The sequence below is a fragment of the Carlito syrichta genome, unplaced genomic scaffold (genome assembly GCF_000164805.1).
Source record: "Carlito syrichta isolate Samal-C Ts95f unplaced genomic scaffold, Tarsius_syrichta-2.0.1 Scaffold304234, whole genome shotgun sequence".
Classification (NCBI taxonomy): domain Eukaryota; kingdom Metazoa; phylum Chordata; class Mammalia; order Primates; family Tarsiidae; genus Carlito; species Carlito syrichta.
This window is the reverse complement of record NW_007248330.1, coordinates 602,575-618,232: the sequence shown is the minus strand read 5'-3', so window position 1 is coordinate 618,232 and position 15,658 is coordinate 602,575. Positions and strand designations below refer to the sequence as shown.

The 15,658-nt window shown below is 47.1% G+C and overlaps 1 protein-coding gene across 1 annotated transcript; it reads left to right on the top strand.

Moving 5' to 3' along the window:
• Positions 1 to 755: 755 nt before the first annotated feature.
• Positions 756 to 14,006, top strand: WDR73 (WD repeat domain 73). The gene is made up of 8 exons (XM_008059521.2): positions 756 to 854; positions 1,351 to 1,418; positions 1,700 to 1,788; positions 3,474 to 3,562; positions 4,170 to 4,234; positions 11,497 to 11,661; positions 11,984 to 12,349; positions 13,329 to 14,006. The coding sequence occupies exons 1-8, from the start codon at positions 814 to 816 to the stop codon at positions 13,562 to 13,564; spliced, it is 1,119 nt and encodes a 372-aa protein (XP_008057712.1). The 5' UTR covers positions 756 to 813; the 3' UTR covers positions 13,565 to 14,006.
• The last annotated feature ends 1,652 nt before the right edge of the window (positions 14,007 to 15,658 follow it).

Here is a 15,658-nt window from a genome sequence, read left to right as displayed (position 1 = left end):
TGGCTCCAAAAAGCCCAGAACACTCCATGCCACGGCACCAACCTGGCACGGACTCTAGACTCCCACTCTTCTCTCTTCAGCAGCAGCTATTCATACCGGCTATATGCCAGGTCCCGGGCCAGGCGCCGGGATCAGTTCTCGCCTCTGCCACCTACTGGTGCAGACAAGTAGCTCATCTGTTTCCTCGCTAGTAAAGGGGGCTGTCTACACGACGCTACCGGCCTTGGCTGATCGTCTCATTTTACCCCCATGCCAAGCTTCGAGGGGAGTGCCTGTTTATACCGGGGAGAGTTGGGTTGGCATCCAACTCCCACCGTCCCCTTACTTTCTTCTCTGGCCTTGGGTAGAGTTGCCCGAGTTAGCAAATAAAAACACAGGGCACCCAGTTAGATTAGAATTTCAGATAAACAATAGTTTGGTCGTATAAAATGTCCTAAATATTGCATGAACATGCTCGTACCAAAAAACATTCATTATCTAAAATTGGAATTTAACTGATCAGTCCTGCGTTACATCTGGCCTTGGAGCACGGACTCCCGGTCTCTGGGCCTCAAATACCTGGTCTTAAAACGGGCGAGCCTATGGCTCTTCGGGCCGTGCTCGGAGCTGACATTGGGAAGCACTGTCTTCCTAGAGCCTTTGCCCGGAGTTCCTGGGACCCAGCTGGGCCAGGGCGCAGAGCCTGGTGGGCGGTGCTCCGGCATCTCTAAGCCCCTCCCCCTAGAGGGAAGGCCCGCCCACACCTCGCGAGAGGACCGCGCCCGCCCGGGAAGGCGCGCAGTCGGAAGTGGGGCACCGGAAGCGACAGTTGCCATGGAGTCCGAGGAGGATTGGCTGGTGGAGTCCTTGCGCTTGTAAATCGCGTAGGGCAGGGGGACTTGGAGCGGCAGGGCGGGCAGATGGGTGCGCACGGAGGCACGTGGGGGATCCTGGAGGGGCTGGGCCCACGGTGGCCGCGGGACCGGGCCGACGCGGGAACTCCGCCTGGGCCTCGGCCGGGCACCTGGGAGATGGCGCCTTTCAGCGTGCGCCAAGTCGTGTGAGGAGCGAGAGCAGCGCTTGGGAGGATAACACACGAGACCAGCTTTGCGCCAGGCTCTCCGTTAAGCCTGAACACAGATTATCTCACTAAGTCCTCACGTCAACTTCGGGCAATCTGGGGACCCTGGGAGTGCCACAGATGAGGACCGAGGTTGGGCCCAGACACGCAGGGGGTAAAAGGCGAAGTAAACTGTCTCACATCTGCCTGACTCCAGAGCCTGGGCTGCCGAAGCAGGCGGCAGACCCTTGGAGTTCCTCGATGACCGTGAAGTGCTGGGCACTGTGTGATTTTGTGTCCCTGTCGCGCAGGTACCAGGATTTCTATGCATTCGACCTCTCGGGAGCCACTCGAGTCCTTGAATGGATTGATGACAAAGGTGATATGCCCTGACTGGCCCCAAAGGAGGGGAATCGCCCTCTTGAGGCTGGTATCAGGGGCTCAGCTTCTGGGCACCTGAAGGTCACTTGTAGCAATTTGATGCCCTGTCAACACTTACATTCCTTTTATTAAGATCTTCTGTCCCCTGATACAAGGACTCACATTGATGGGGAAGGAAATTATCCTTGCTTTGGGGGATTTGGTGCGAGTCCATAGACCCAGCTGTGAGCTACAATCTTTCTAACAATTTGTCACAGCTACTTCTGCTTCTTTTTCTAGGTGTTTTTGTTGCTGGCTATGAAGGTCTGAAAAAAAATGAGATTCTTCATCTGATATTACCTCTCAGACTTTATGTAAATGAAAATCAGGTAACTTGAAATGTAAATGCTGAGTATAAGTGTCAACTTTTATTTACTTATTAAACATTGGGAGTTCCTGTTGTCTGCCAGGTATTGTCTTGGATGCTAGAAAAAGAGAGATTACAGGATGTTCATGCCTGTAATCCCAGCATTTTGGAAGGCTGAGGCTGAAGGATCGCCTGAGCCCAGCAGGTCGAGGCTGCAGTGACTGTGAGTGTGCCACTACACTCCACTCCAGCCTGGGTGATAGTGAGACTCCAACTCAAAAAAAAAAAGAAAAGAAAAAGAGAAAAACAAGTGCTGAGCCCACCCTTATAATCTGATAGAGGCAAATATGCATAAAGAGAAATGCTGTGGAACATTCCATAGTTTACAGAGGGCTACTAGAAGAAGTGGTCAGTTTTACTTTGTCAAAAATAGATATAGGGAGCCCTTAAGGTATAGAGAGTAGCTGAAGCTCTTAGAATAGTTAAGATCACCTCATGAGTAAGAGGAGAATGCAGTAAGAACAGAACCCCGGGGTGTACATTGAAGAGATGGGTACAGGCAGATGAACCCACCTGGCCCCCCTAAGAAAGAATAGCCTTTGAAGTAGGAGAAGTCTCAGAAAAGGCTGGTGTTTCAGAAGCCAAGAGAAGAGAGCATGGCAAGAAGAAAAGAGTTGGTAGCTGTCTTAATGTTACTGTAAAATCATTCTGATGAGGATTGAAGGAGTCATTCATTAGATTGGCAGTTGGGAAGTTCTTGGTGACCTCTGCCACAGCATTTTTGTGGGTCCTGACCTAAAATGCATATTCCTAGGCCCTTTCCCAGGCATACTGAGTTAGAAAGCTCAGAAAAACACCAAGCTTGTACTCACAAAACCTAGAGGCTACGGAAGCTATAAGACAGCCTGGCCTCTGTTGCCCTAGGGAGCTATTGCCTACCTAGTGCTCTTGATCTGCCCCATCTCCATTACTCATACTTGAGCCAGGGCCTCACTCAGACTAAGCCTTGATGGAAAAACTGATTTGCCTCCCCCTACATGCATGACTTTGCTTCTTTCTCTTGTGGCTACCCCCTTGTCCCTTATCGCCAGTTTTTACATGGAGATAGTAGAGTCTCATGGCCAAGAGCATGGACTTTGGTTAGACAGACTTCGGCTCAGATTCACAACTTATTATCTATGTGACCTAAGAAAAGTGCCTTAAGCTACCTGTACCTGTTTTGTCATTTGCAGAATGGGATAATTATAGTACCTATGTCACAGGGTGGTTGTAAGAATTAAACATGATAAAGCCCTAAGCAGAGTGCCAGACACTGTGAACACTTTGATAAGTGGTGGTTGTTACGTTTTTATTGTTAGAGGAACCCACCTGGCCTCCAATCAGGGAATGAGGGGGAGGAATGAGGATGTATTAGTTGCTTTCTCTGAGTCTCCTCTAAGAAGGTCTGGTGTATGTGCTTGTGCTGTGTGGAAGGGGCTAGAAAAAGGCTAGGAAAAGGGCTTATATGTTCTGGGGGGAAAAGGAAGCTGCATACATAGACAGCTGAGACCAACGTCTCCAGATAACAGCACACCAAGACCCTGTTACCAGCTGATTGACTTCCATGGCTGCCTGCCAGGCCAGGGTCTGACTCCTTAGCTAGAGTTCATCTGAAGCGTTCCTTTGAAGAGCAGACTCTATCTGATTGGCTGACCCTTTGTATTTTAGGGCTTATTCCCAGAAAGAGATTTCAAAGTGCGCCACGGAGGATTTTCAGACAGGCCTGTCTTCGATCTAAAGCATGTGCCGAGTACCAGGTATGGTCAGTTCTGTGACCCAGATCTTCCATTCAGGATGAGATAGCTGGAGATGCCCAGGGACGTCCTGCCTCTTTATCCCTACCCCAGCGCACTAGCACATGTGAGCATGTGTGCACACACACACACAGGTTTCACATACAAAGAAACTGCTGCTGTGGCTTCGCAGTCCCCCCACAGCTCTTTACTAATGTACCCAGCAGGTCACTGGGGAGTTGCTTCAGGGAACAGATCCAGTATAGGAGGAGCTGTTAATTTCTGAGAAAGCTGATGGTGGGTGGCTGGGCAGTAATAGCTCAGTTGGGAGAGGCTGAGAGTCTGGGTCAAAGCTTTGTGCTCAGACTCCACACTGGTGTGCTCTCTAGGGACCATCATGACATGTGAAAACCTGGGCTCAGTCCTGTGACTCTCCATGAACTGTGGCCTGTCTCTGAAGCAGAGTGTGCCTGCTCCTCATCTGTTAAATGGGGGTGGCTGGCCTTGAGGACCCTCAGTAAGGTTTCTGATAGGGGGAGTGGGTCCCAGACTGAGTGGGCTGGAGAGTGGAAGGAGCATATGTGAATGAGCCCCCCTGTCTGGACTAAGGTTTTCTATCTCTCCTGAGTAGATTGCTGGTGACCAGTGGCCTTCCAGGTTGTTATCTGCAGGTTTGGCAGGTTGCAGAGGACAATGGTAAGTGAATCTGACTTGGTGGGAATTGGGGTTCTGGGAAAGTTTGTAACACACACACCCTTGTCTTCTTTTTCTGTTTGAGTTGGAGTCTCACTCTGTCACCCAGACTGGAGTGCAGTGGCTGCTCCCGGCCACTGCAGCCTCGACCTGCTGGGCTCCGGCGATCCTTCCACCTCAGCCTTCCAAGTAGCTGGAACTACAGCGTGCACTACCATGCCCAGCTAATTTTTGATTTATTGTAGCGATGTCTCGCCAAGTTGCCCAGGCAGGTCTCGAACCCTCAGGCTCAGGCAATCCGCTCACCTCAGCCTCCCAAAGCGCTGGGATTACGGGCTGAGCCACCGAGCCCGGCCCACACCCTTGTCTTCTAACTTGAACTAGTTAAGTAGACTCTGAGCTGGTTGGGAATTAAAATGCAGTTATTTACTTCAATGCAGGCAAAGGTGAATTAGCAACTACAGCATGGCATCTAGGCCCCAAATGGAGCTTCCTGTAACCTACTCCTAGAATTAAATTCACCCAGAGAACTGCAAGCCTCTCCCCTAGGCAGGGGCAGAGGCAAAGGCAGAACTGGAACTGCTCAGGTGAGCTCAGCTCCTGGAGGAGAAGGCAGCATTGAGGAGGCTACCTCTCTTTGCAGGCATGCTGGTTCCAGGGCAGGAAAATAAGGAGTGAGCAAGACGTGGCTGGTCAGTCTCCCACTCAGAAAAGTCATTCTACTTCCTAACAGGAATGGAGAGAGGAGCAGGAAGTGTTCATTCTGGCTCTTCTGGGAGCAGAGGGAAGTTACCCTTGAGGAATAGTGTTCCCTCCAGCAGTGAGTTTGAGGTCCCCTGTAGAGCAGGCACCAGAGCATGTAGCCATCTGGCCCGATCCAGCCCCTACCGTCTCTCCTTCAATTAGTGTTGTTGGCCAGCATGGAAGCGTACCTGAGGGCCAGGCAACTGCTTTTGGAACTCTCTTTTGGTTGTGTGACCCTCTGCCTTCTGGTCCCCATGCTGCCTTACTTGGAAACTTCCTAGAAACTGTCTGGCAGCTGTTGGCTTCTCCCCAGGCTTCACTGCTGCAGAAAGGCAGTTCTTGTGCTCATTTGCTTTTTGAGGTCACTGTGGGCTCTCCTTGTTTTCCTTGTCACTTGTCCTATGCTATAGCTTTCAGTTGCTTGTATTACTCAGTTATGGTGGATTTTAAAAAAATAATTTTATTGATGTATGTTTTACATATCATATAATGTACAATTCAGTTTAACAAGTTGTAGAGTCATCACGGTAAATCAGTTTTAGAACATTTTCATCATACTGTTAAGATCTGTCATGCGGTTTACTGTTAATCCCCACTCCAGGCAAATCTCTATAATAGATTTGCTTTTTCTGGGCATTTCATACAATATGTGGTCTTGTGTCTGGCTCCTTTCACTTAACAAAAAGCTTTTGTGGTCAGTTCATGTCGTAGCATGTGTCTGCAGTTTGTTCCTTTTTTCAATTAAATAGTATTCCATTATATGGATGTACCACATTTTGTCCATCCATTCACCTGTTGTTGGATCCAATATTTGGCTGTTATGAATAATGTAATACTGCTACAAACATGAATGTACAAGTCTTTTGTATGGATATATGTTTTTGTTCTCTTGGGTAGACACCTAGAAATTTAATTGCTGGGTTGTAGGATAAATTTATGTTTGACTTTTTAGGACTTGCAAACTTTCCAGAGTGACTTCATTTACATTCCCACCAGCAGTGTATAAGCATTCTTGTTTTTCCATATTCTTACCAACATTTGTTACTGTCTTTTTTATTAAACCCATGCTAATGGGTGTGGTATTGTATATCATTGTAGCTTTCATCTGCATTTCCCTCATGATTAATAATATTGAGCATCTTTTCATGTGCTTATTAGACATTTGTATATTTGGTGAAATGTCTATTAAGATCTTTTTCCCAACCAGGTATGGTGGCTAATGCCTGTAATCCCAGCAATTTGGGAGGCCGAGGTGAGAGGATTGCTTGAGCCCAGGAGTTCTAGACTGGCCTGAGCAACAGAGCGAGACCTCATCTGTACTGTACAAGAAATTAAAAAAAAAAAAATTAGCTGGGCTTGGTGGTAGTCCCAGCTACTTGGAAGGCTATATGAAAGGATCTCCTGGCCGGGTGCAGTGGCTCAAACCTGTAATCCCAGAACTTTGGGGGGGCACCGAAGCAAGAGGATTGCCTGAGCCCAGGGGTTTGAGACCAGCCTGGGCAACTTGGTGAGACTTTGTCTCTACAATAAATCAAAAAATTTGCTGGGCATGGTAGCACACGCCTGTAGTTCCGGCTACTTGGAAAGCTGAGGCGGAAGGATCACCTGAGCTCAGCAGCTTGAGGCTGCAGTGGCCATGAGCATGCCACTGCACTCCAGCCTGGGCGACAGAGTGAGAGTCCAACTCAAAAAACAATAATAATAACAAAAAACAAAAACAAACAAATGATTGGGTTATCTTTTATTATTATTTTAATTAATTAGTTAATTTTTTCTTTGAGTCAGAGTCTCACTCCAGCCTGAGCCCAACTCTGTCGCCCAGGCTAAGTGCAGTGACATGCTCCCAGCCACCACAGCCTTGACCTGCTGGGCACTGGCAGTCCTTCCACCTCAGCCATCCAAGTAGCCAGAACTACAGACGTGTGCTACCATGCCCAGCTAATTTTTTGATTTATTATAGAGATGAGGTCTCTTCATGTTGTTGCCCAGTCGTCTTGAACCTGCGGGCTCAGGCAATCCTCTCCCCTCAGCCTCCCAAAGTGCTGGGATTATAGGCTTGAGCCACTGTGCCTGGCCTGTTTATCTTTATTGAATTGTGAAACTTCTTTGTACTTTCTGGATAAAAATTCTTTATATGTTTGCTAATATTTTCTCGCTGTCACTTGTCTCTTCATCTCCTTTTATTTACTTGTATTTTTTACATTCCCTTTTCATCTTCTTATGGTATCCTTTGAATCATTAAAGTTTTTAATTTTGCTGAGGTCCAGCTTACCAATTTTTCTTCTTAAGGACTGTGCTTTTGGTGTCATATCTAAGCAATTTTTACCTCATTCATAGATTTTCTCCTATTTTTTCTAAAGTTTTCTGTTTTAGCTCCAGTGTTGAGTCTGTGATCCATTTGAGTTAATTTTCGTGAGTGGTATGGGGTAAGGGTCTGAGTTCATCTTTTACATGTGACGTACAGTTGTCCCAGCACCATTTGTTAAAAAGCCTGTCCTAGCTAGGCGTGGTGGCTCACACCTGTAATCCCAGCACTTTGGTATGCCGAAGCAAGAGAATTGCCTGAGCCTACAGGTTCGAGACCAGCCCAGGCAACATGGCAAGACTTCGTCTCTACAATAAATCAAAAAATTAGCTGGGCAAGGTGGCACATGCCTGTAGTTCCAGCAACTTGGAAGGCTGAGGTGGAAGGATCACCTCAGCCCAACAGGTCAAGGCTGTGGTGGCCGTGAGCATGATATTGCACTCCAGCCCAGGCAAAACAGTGAGACTCTGACTCAAAAAAAAAAAAAAAAAAAAAAGCCTGTCCCTTCTCCATTGGTTTACCTTGGTGCCTTTGTTTAAAATCAGTTGACCATAAATATAAGCATTTATTTCTGGACTCTCAGCTTTACTCCATTGATCTGTGTTTCTATCCTTATGCCAGTAACTTGTAGTTTTTTCCTGTTTTTTTCTTTGTCCCAAAACTGGCCGGGTGGAGCAGCAGTGGTTTCAAGTTGAGAGGGAGAGAAGTCTTACCATTTGGAGGAGGCTTTTGTCCTTGCAGTGTATCGTTATCAGGTGTCACATGGAACCTGTAACCTTAGGCCTAGAGGAGCTAATGGCTGAAGGGTACTTGTTCTGATGCTCATATGGGATTTGAAAGTCAGATAGTCATCTTTCTCTAGATGTTAGTGCAGAATATTCCAGAGCTGAGGGAACACTGGCCATCTATTTTCCTAGAGGCCTAAAGGTATAATATTATCTTAGTGAATTTTCCAAGGTCCAGGAATTGACCTACAGCCTTGGTGTCTCAGAAACCTGATTTTTGTCAGCACATTCAGGAAAAACTGAATCTGTTTATAGGGGCAGACACACTCACCAGGCTCACTAGATGGCTGTATAAATCAGAATATAATTACATTAGTTGTAATGAAAAATATATATCATTAAAAGTAGAATATTCAGATCCTTATTCTTTGCCTATAGATGATCTGGCCTAATCAAGACTGTATGATCAGTGTCACCAGAATAAGAGGTTTTCAGAATGCTTTTTCAAGAGACACCTTAGCAGACAGCATGAAACTTGGGAAGGCATTGCTGTCCATGCCCCCGCCTCTATATAAGGTCTCTTTGAGGCTGTGGAAGCCACTGAGTTGGAGAAATGCAATATCTAAGAGTCTCAGCTGAATGTCACTTGCTGCTTCCCCTTGGAACTTAGAGATTCGTCTGTTGGTGCGGCTCCCTCTGTCCTGGATAGGCCCTGGCATTTTCTTTGCCTCCATGGCTGAACAGCCCCCTCTCGTGGGCCCCATTTGCCCTTAGAGATGTCATGACATTTGCTCAGTTTTGCAGGCCTGGGAGCTGTTCTGACTCCTTCAGGTACCTCTCCCTACTTCTGTTCTAACCAATTCCGTGTTGGTTTAATTTTCTTTCTTTTTTTAAACAAAAGAATAAAGTATTGTCTACTGTAGCTGTAGCTATGTAACAGGAAACAGGGTTAATCAATACAGCTGCCTACTGATGCCCTCGTTCCAGGTTTGTTCCCTTCTGTCTGTTCTGCTCTCCTTGGTAACAGTCTCCTTTTAGGCTGATGGCAAGGTGTCTTCAGCACTTCCACATGTCAGGTTCTGTTGCCTCTGCCAGCAGGTCTTAGAGGAGAGGATTCTGAAGCCTGGCCCAGGGCCTTGGTGTTCACCTTTTCCATTCACAAGATACAGACACAGGCATGAGCAAGCTTGTTTGCTGGGATCCCCAGGACCCTCAGGACCTGACTGTTTACTGTTCTATAGTTCTGTGTGGTACTGGCATCTACTTGGCTTCTGGTGAGGCCTCAGGAAGCTGCTTCTCATGGCAGAAGGCTAGGGGAGGTGGTGGCCTATCACAGGGCACAAGTAGGAGCAAGAGCTATGTTGGTTTAATTTTCAAGGGCAGCCTTCTTTGTTTTATTTCTAAGTTCTTGGAGGTGCCTCTCTTTTGCTTTGATTTTGTAATAATTTGTCTTTTCAATGTGAGGTTGGTTTGGTAAATTTGACATGGATTTCCTAGGGGGAAATTTTACCACCGGCCAGAGAAGATTTGATTTCTTTCCTACTGTAATTATAGAGCAAGTCGCCGTCGGGAGGCCCTCAAGCCCTTTTTTCCCACTGAATCTTTGAAATAGGTCTTCTTCCTCCCATTAGGAGACAAATAAATCATATCTGAGAACCATCCCCTGGCTCTCAGCAGTAAGTCCTGGGAAAATCTGTTCCCAGCTCCCAAAGTCTATGGAAAGGAAGAAGGAGCCTCTTCAATATGGCTATAGGAGAGTCAGGCAAGCTCTGCTGTGCCTGGCTTGTGCTGCAGCCTCACTGACATTCCTGGAGACAGGCTCTGTTCCTGAGGGCCCAGCTGTTGTGTCTGCTCCGAACCTCTGCGACTCCTGTGATAGGAGCAATTGAGATCAGCAAGTCTTAACCAAGGTCACTGAGAGCCCTTTGGGAGCTGTACTCAAGGGTCCTCTGCATTCTAGCCCAGCCCAGACACGTCCCTCTGTGCACTCCTGTGTGTGAACTCTCTTCAGGGAGCTTGCTTCCACATACTTGCCTGATAAGCTGTTGAGTGTCCTTCTCTCATCTGTTCCTTACTCATCTGACTCACACCTGTCTTTATTTTTTAATTTTTTAATTTTTTTTTGAGTTGGAGTCTCACTCTGTCACCACGGCCACTGCAACCTTGACCTGCTGGGCTCAGGTGATCCTTCTCCCTCAGCCTTCCAAGTAGCTGGAACTACAGGCACACGTCACCACGCCAGGCTAATTTTTTGATTTATTGTAGAGATGAGGTCTCTCCATGTTGCCCGGGCTGGTCTCAAATCCATGGGCTCAGGTAATCCTCTCGCCTCGCCTCGGCCCTCCACAGTGCTGAGATTACAGGCTTGAGCCATTGTGTCTGGCCCACACCTGTCTTTTAGAATTTTTAAAAAATACATAGATCTCCATTTTCTTCAGAGGATGTAGAAACCAAATTATGAGTTCTCTCTTGGAGCAATACAATCTAAAATGGAAACTATGAAATTCTCTTTAAGTAGTTTGTAAAGCAAAGGGCATCTATTAAGAGAAACCTCAGCTGGGTGAGATGGCTCAAGCCTGTAATCCTAGCATTTTGGGGGACTGAGGCGAGAGGATTGCCTGAGCCCTCAGGTTCGAGACCAGCCTGGGCAACATGGTGAGACCTTGTCTCTATAATAAATAAAAAAATTAGCCGGGCATGGTAGCGCACACCTGTAGTTCTGGCTACTTGGAAGACTGAGGCGGAAGGATCGCCAGAGCACAGCAGGTCGACACTGAGGCGGCCATGAGCATGCCACTGCACTCTAGCCTGGGCTATGGATAGAGACACCACTCAAAAAAAAAAAAAAAAAAGAAGCTTCAAATGCAGGCTACAGAAAAGAGAATTTGCCCACTAACCAAACAGGTTGAGATAAAACTAAAATTTGACTCTCGAGGCCAAATATGTCATTGTTCCATTCAGTCTAAAAAAGACATGGACTTTCTTGATGTCCAGTTTACATTTTAAGACAACAACATCTATAATGTAGCTTCTACTGCTAGGCTTTAGCAGATTGCTTGAGGTCATAGAACATGCTTTAAAGGAAATATCAGCTCATGAACTCAATACCTGTTATTTTTCATAGAAGGTATAGATGCCATCAACAGTGTATTCATTCCTTCCCTCCTCTTCTATTTGTTCTCCATAAAACTATAAAAAGGCAGGACTGCTTCTGAGTTTGAGATGCCTGCTATGATTCATTATCTTTTATGGGCAAAAAACAGTTCAGAAGACAAATTATAAAGAAATTAAAGAGCTTCTGATGGTTCAAATGTAGACATGACATAAATGTAGTTCATGAGTTTCTCTCGGCATCCATTCTCGCCAACTGCAGCTTCCTTTCTTCCTTGACATTCTCAACGTCCAGGGGAACAGCTGACTGACCATCACTGTGTAATGTTTCAAACCTTCATTAGCATTCTGGATTTTGGCCTTATCCCCTTTCCCCCCAGATGTCATTAAAGCTGTCAGCACCGTTCCTGTGCATGAGAAAGAGGGGACTCTCTGGCCTAGGGTGGCCATCTTTTCCTCAGTGGCACCCAGAGTCCTCCATGGGGTGAGGCTCAGCAGCCTGGAGATTGTGGACCTGGAGTCCCTGAAGACCGCGTACACCTCAGGTACTGTAGCAGCTCTCCCCAGCCAACACCCACCTCCCAGCCCAACTCAGCCACGCTCAAAACATAGTTCAGTCCTCGTGCCAGGTATTGGGGAAACACAGTGAATAAGAGGCGAGCCAAGGGCTCCTGCTTTTGTGGGGGGAAAGAGGCAGTCCCAGGGCTGAGCATCTACCCAGCAGAGCAGACAATGGTGAGATGAGTGGGAGGGGGAGATGTACTTCATTCTGCCTGTGTGGGACAAGACTTGTGACCAGCTAGCCCTGCCAAATTGCCAGACCCATCTGACTCCAGCAGCTTTTCTCCTGTGCCCTCGGTCTTCCAGGTGTCAGTGACAATGAGGAGCTGAGTAGCCTGCAGGTCCTAGATGCAGACACCTTTGCCTTCTGCTGCCCCTCAGGCCGGCTGGGGCTTGTTGACACCCGCCAGAAATGGGCACCATTGGAGAGTTGCAGCCCCAACCTTGGGTCTGGTGGACAGAGATGGTGTGCAGAAGTTGGGGACAAGGGCCAGGGTCTTGGGTCCAGCATCGCCAGCCTTGGCTCAAATGGGCAGCTCCGTCTCCTTGACCCCCGGAATCTCTGCCATCCTATGAGCTCAGTCCAGTGCCCAGTGTCCATACCTAGCCCCAACCCAGAGCTACTGAGAGTGACTTGGGCCCCAGCCCTGGACAACTGCTTGGCCATCTCAGGTATTGCAAAGTGGGGTTCTGTGTCTGTTATTTGATCTCTTTTGCAGGAGACCATAGGGAGCTCAGGTAATAATCTGACAGTAATAAATCTGACCCCAGAGGTTAATGTTGTCACAGGAAAGTTCCAGATGAACTCTCCAGGTTCTTCAGTGGCAGCGGGCCCTTCCTAACCTATCAGGAATTCAGGTCTGCAGTTGGTCAAGAGGCCTGCAGAGAGTAAGGTGCTGGGACAGCTGTGGGCTTGTACTAGGAATAAGAGGCTTCTCAGCTTGCTTGCTTTTCAAGTTGAGCAAAGGAGCTAGATCCGCAGGCTGCTGGGTCTTATCTGCTGGTAGGTGTCTGGTTGCCTCAGGGTACTAAGGAGGGTATCTCAAAGGCAGCTGGAAGGGCCCATTAACAGGGGAAGGGGTTGAAAGAGTCACTGAGAGAGCAAGGAAGGATCACTGGAAGTGCCAGGACCCAGCAAGGGCAGAAAAGAAGAACCTAGTGCAGGAATTGGCTCTTTAGTGACAGGAAGACAGCAGGAGAGATGAGTATGCATGTTACTAGATCATACAGGGACTGGATGGCACTCCTCTCGAGAGGCTTCTGTTTCCCTCATTAGGTAGGAGACAAGGCCATCTGCTAAGAGGGACTGGAGGCGGGAGATTGGAATTTAGGGCAAGTTGAAAAGATTTGATAAAGTCTCTTAAGTCTCACTTTCCTGGGGAAGATATCAGTACCTACTTCACACTGTTGGGAGGATTAAAAGACAAAATGTTTAGCCTTCAAGGCTGGCATATAATAGATGGACAACAGATGCTCTGGTTACAGGTCCCAGGAGTCATCAGGTGCCAACACCAAGAGCAGATGTTGCGTGCCCTTTGGTTAGCCTTGAAGTGTCTTGATTCTTTGTCCTAAAGTCTGTTCTGGTGCCATAGAGCAAATTATACAGAGTATTTTAGGGATTCAGTGTCAATCCTCTTCTCTCTGTTCCCAGGTTTTGATGGAACCATCCAGGTCTATGATGCTACATCTTGGGGTGGAATAGGGAGCCAAGTAGAACCTCTCTTCATTCACAGAGGTCACGTCTTCATAGATGGAAATGGGATAGACACTACCCCGCTGGTCACCACCCACACCTGGCACCCCTGCAAACCAAGGACTTTGTTGTCAGCAACAAGCAATGCCTCTCTGCACGTGTGGGACTGGGTGGACCCTCGTGCCTCCCGCTGACACCAGTGTCTTTCTGTCCAGGCCTTTAGAAAGAGGAGGAACTGCTAGATCAGCAAGGGTACTGACTAGGACTCGAGTGACCCAGGGCCTCAGTATCAGCGGTGTGGCCTTGGGCAAGTCACCCAGCCCCACTTAGCGCCAGTTTCCTTATCTGCAAAACAAGGAGAGTAATAACTACCTTGCAGGGTTGCTGGGGAAGTTAGAAGTCATATGTGGCACATGTTAGATTTGGTGACTGCTGTTATATCTGGGAGCCCCATTTCCCCAAATGTAAGGTGGCCATGTTTTGTCCCTGCCTTCTTCACCACATCCATAGTGAGAATTAGGAGAGCTAATGATTGGAAATGGACTTTGAGAACCTTTTTACAGAAGAAAAAAATGTATAAGGGCCCTAAAAATGAAAAAATGCCGATCCCAGTAGCAGTTAAGAAAATACCAGTTAAAACAAGATTATGCCATTTTTGCCTACCAAATTCCAAATGTACCATTATATAGCTTATACAAAAATTATTGTTCTGTTGGCCTTTGACCTTTTACCCGTCTGATAAGTGAAAAATCATCACTTGTTGCTTTAGTTTGTTATTTTATGTATGAGGTGGAGCTGTTCATGTATATAAAAGTTTTGGGGCACGTATTTTTTTTTTTGAGTCAGAGTCTCACTCTGTCATCGAGGCTGGAGTGCAGTGGCATGCTCACCACAGCCTCAACCTGCTGGGTTCAGGTGATCCTTCCATCTCAACCTTTTTTTTGGAGTTGGAGTCTCACTCTTGTCGCCCAAGCTGGAGTGCAGTGGCATGCTCAGGGCCACTGCAGCCTCAACCTGCTGGGCTTAGGCGATCCTTCCACCTCAGCCTTCCAAGTAGCTGGAATACAGATGCATGCCATCACGCCTGGCTAGTTTTTGAGATTTAATGTAGAGACAAGGTCTTGCCAAGTTGCCCAGGCTGGTCTCGAACCCCCGGGCTCAGGCAGTCCTCTCACCTTGACCTCCCAAAGTGCTGGGATTACAGGCTGAGCTACCGCGCCCGGCCTCACCTCAGCTTTTCAAGTAGCTGGAACTACAGACATTTGTCACCATGGCCAGCTAAGTTTTTGATTTATCGTAGAGACAAGGACTCACCATGTTGCCCAGGCTGGTCTCGAACCCATGGGCTCAGGCAGTCCTCTCACCTCTGCCTCCCAAAGTGCTGCGATTACAGGCATGAGCCACCACACCCAGCTAGGAGCAGGTATCCTTAAAGATGGTAATAGCCAGGGTGAGTAAATAGGCACTGTCATCCAGAGTCACCTGCAGTGCTGGGAGTTCAAGCAGAGATGGCCACCCTTCTCTCAGGCGGTTCTCACCGGAAGGAACATGGCTTTTACCAGCACTGTGCTTTCCCATACCTGTCTTCCAAGGTGACTAGGCTCAAGGGCCATTTCCTTTTGGTGGCCCTATAAACAGTTCCTTTAGAGGGCCCATAGCAAATATTAAAGTGCACCAGCAGCCTCATTAGATGTAATTTCTTACTTATTTTTACTTATTAAAGGATTTTCAGCAATAGTAATTTACTTTCGAAATTATTTGATCACTCGTCACAATTTAGTCTTTGATTTGCTTAAAAATAACACTATTGCGATACAATTCATATATCACATAATTCACCCATTTCAGCAGTTCCATGGGTTTTTTGTTTGTTTGTTTTTGTTTTTGTTTTTTGGTATATTACATTAATTGTTCTAACTGGTAAAATATATAACAAAACTTATCATTTTAACCATTGCTAAGTGTTCAATTTCATGGCATTAATTATATTCACAATGTTGTACAAACATCACCATTATATTTCCCAAACTTCTTTACCCCAAACAGAGGATCATGCCACTGCACTCTAGCCTGGGTGACAGAGTGAGACTCTCAACTCAAAAAGCATAAATAAAAAAGTAAAAAATAAAGATGTGGTGGCATACACCTGTAGCCCATGTACTCAGGAGGCTGAGGCAGAAGTATTACCTGAACCCAAGAAGTTGAGGCTGCTGTGAGCCATGATTGTGCTATTGCAGTTCAACCTGGGCAAGAGTGAGACTCTGGCTCAAAAAATAAATGAGAGCCTT

Excerpts from the sequence above, each read along its gene's own strand:
- WDR73 (XM_008059521.2), top strand. The coding sequence starts at position 814 with ATGGAGTCCGAGGAGGATTGGCTGGTGGAGTCCTTGCGCTT. Across the intron at positions 855-1,350 it reads CTGGTGGAGTCCTTGCGCTT|GTACCAGGATTTCTATGCAT; the intron begins GTAAATCGCGTA and ends CCTGTCGCGCAG. Across the intron at positions 3,563-4,169 it reads AAGCATGTGCCGAGTACCAG|ATTGCTGGTGACCAGTGGCC; the intron begins GTATGGTCAGTT and ends TCTCCTGAGTAG.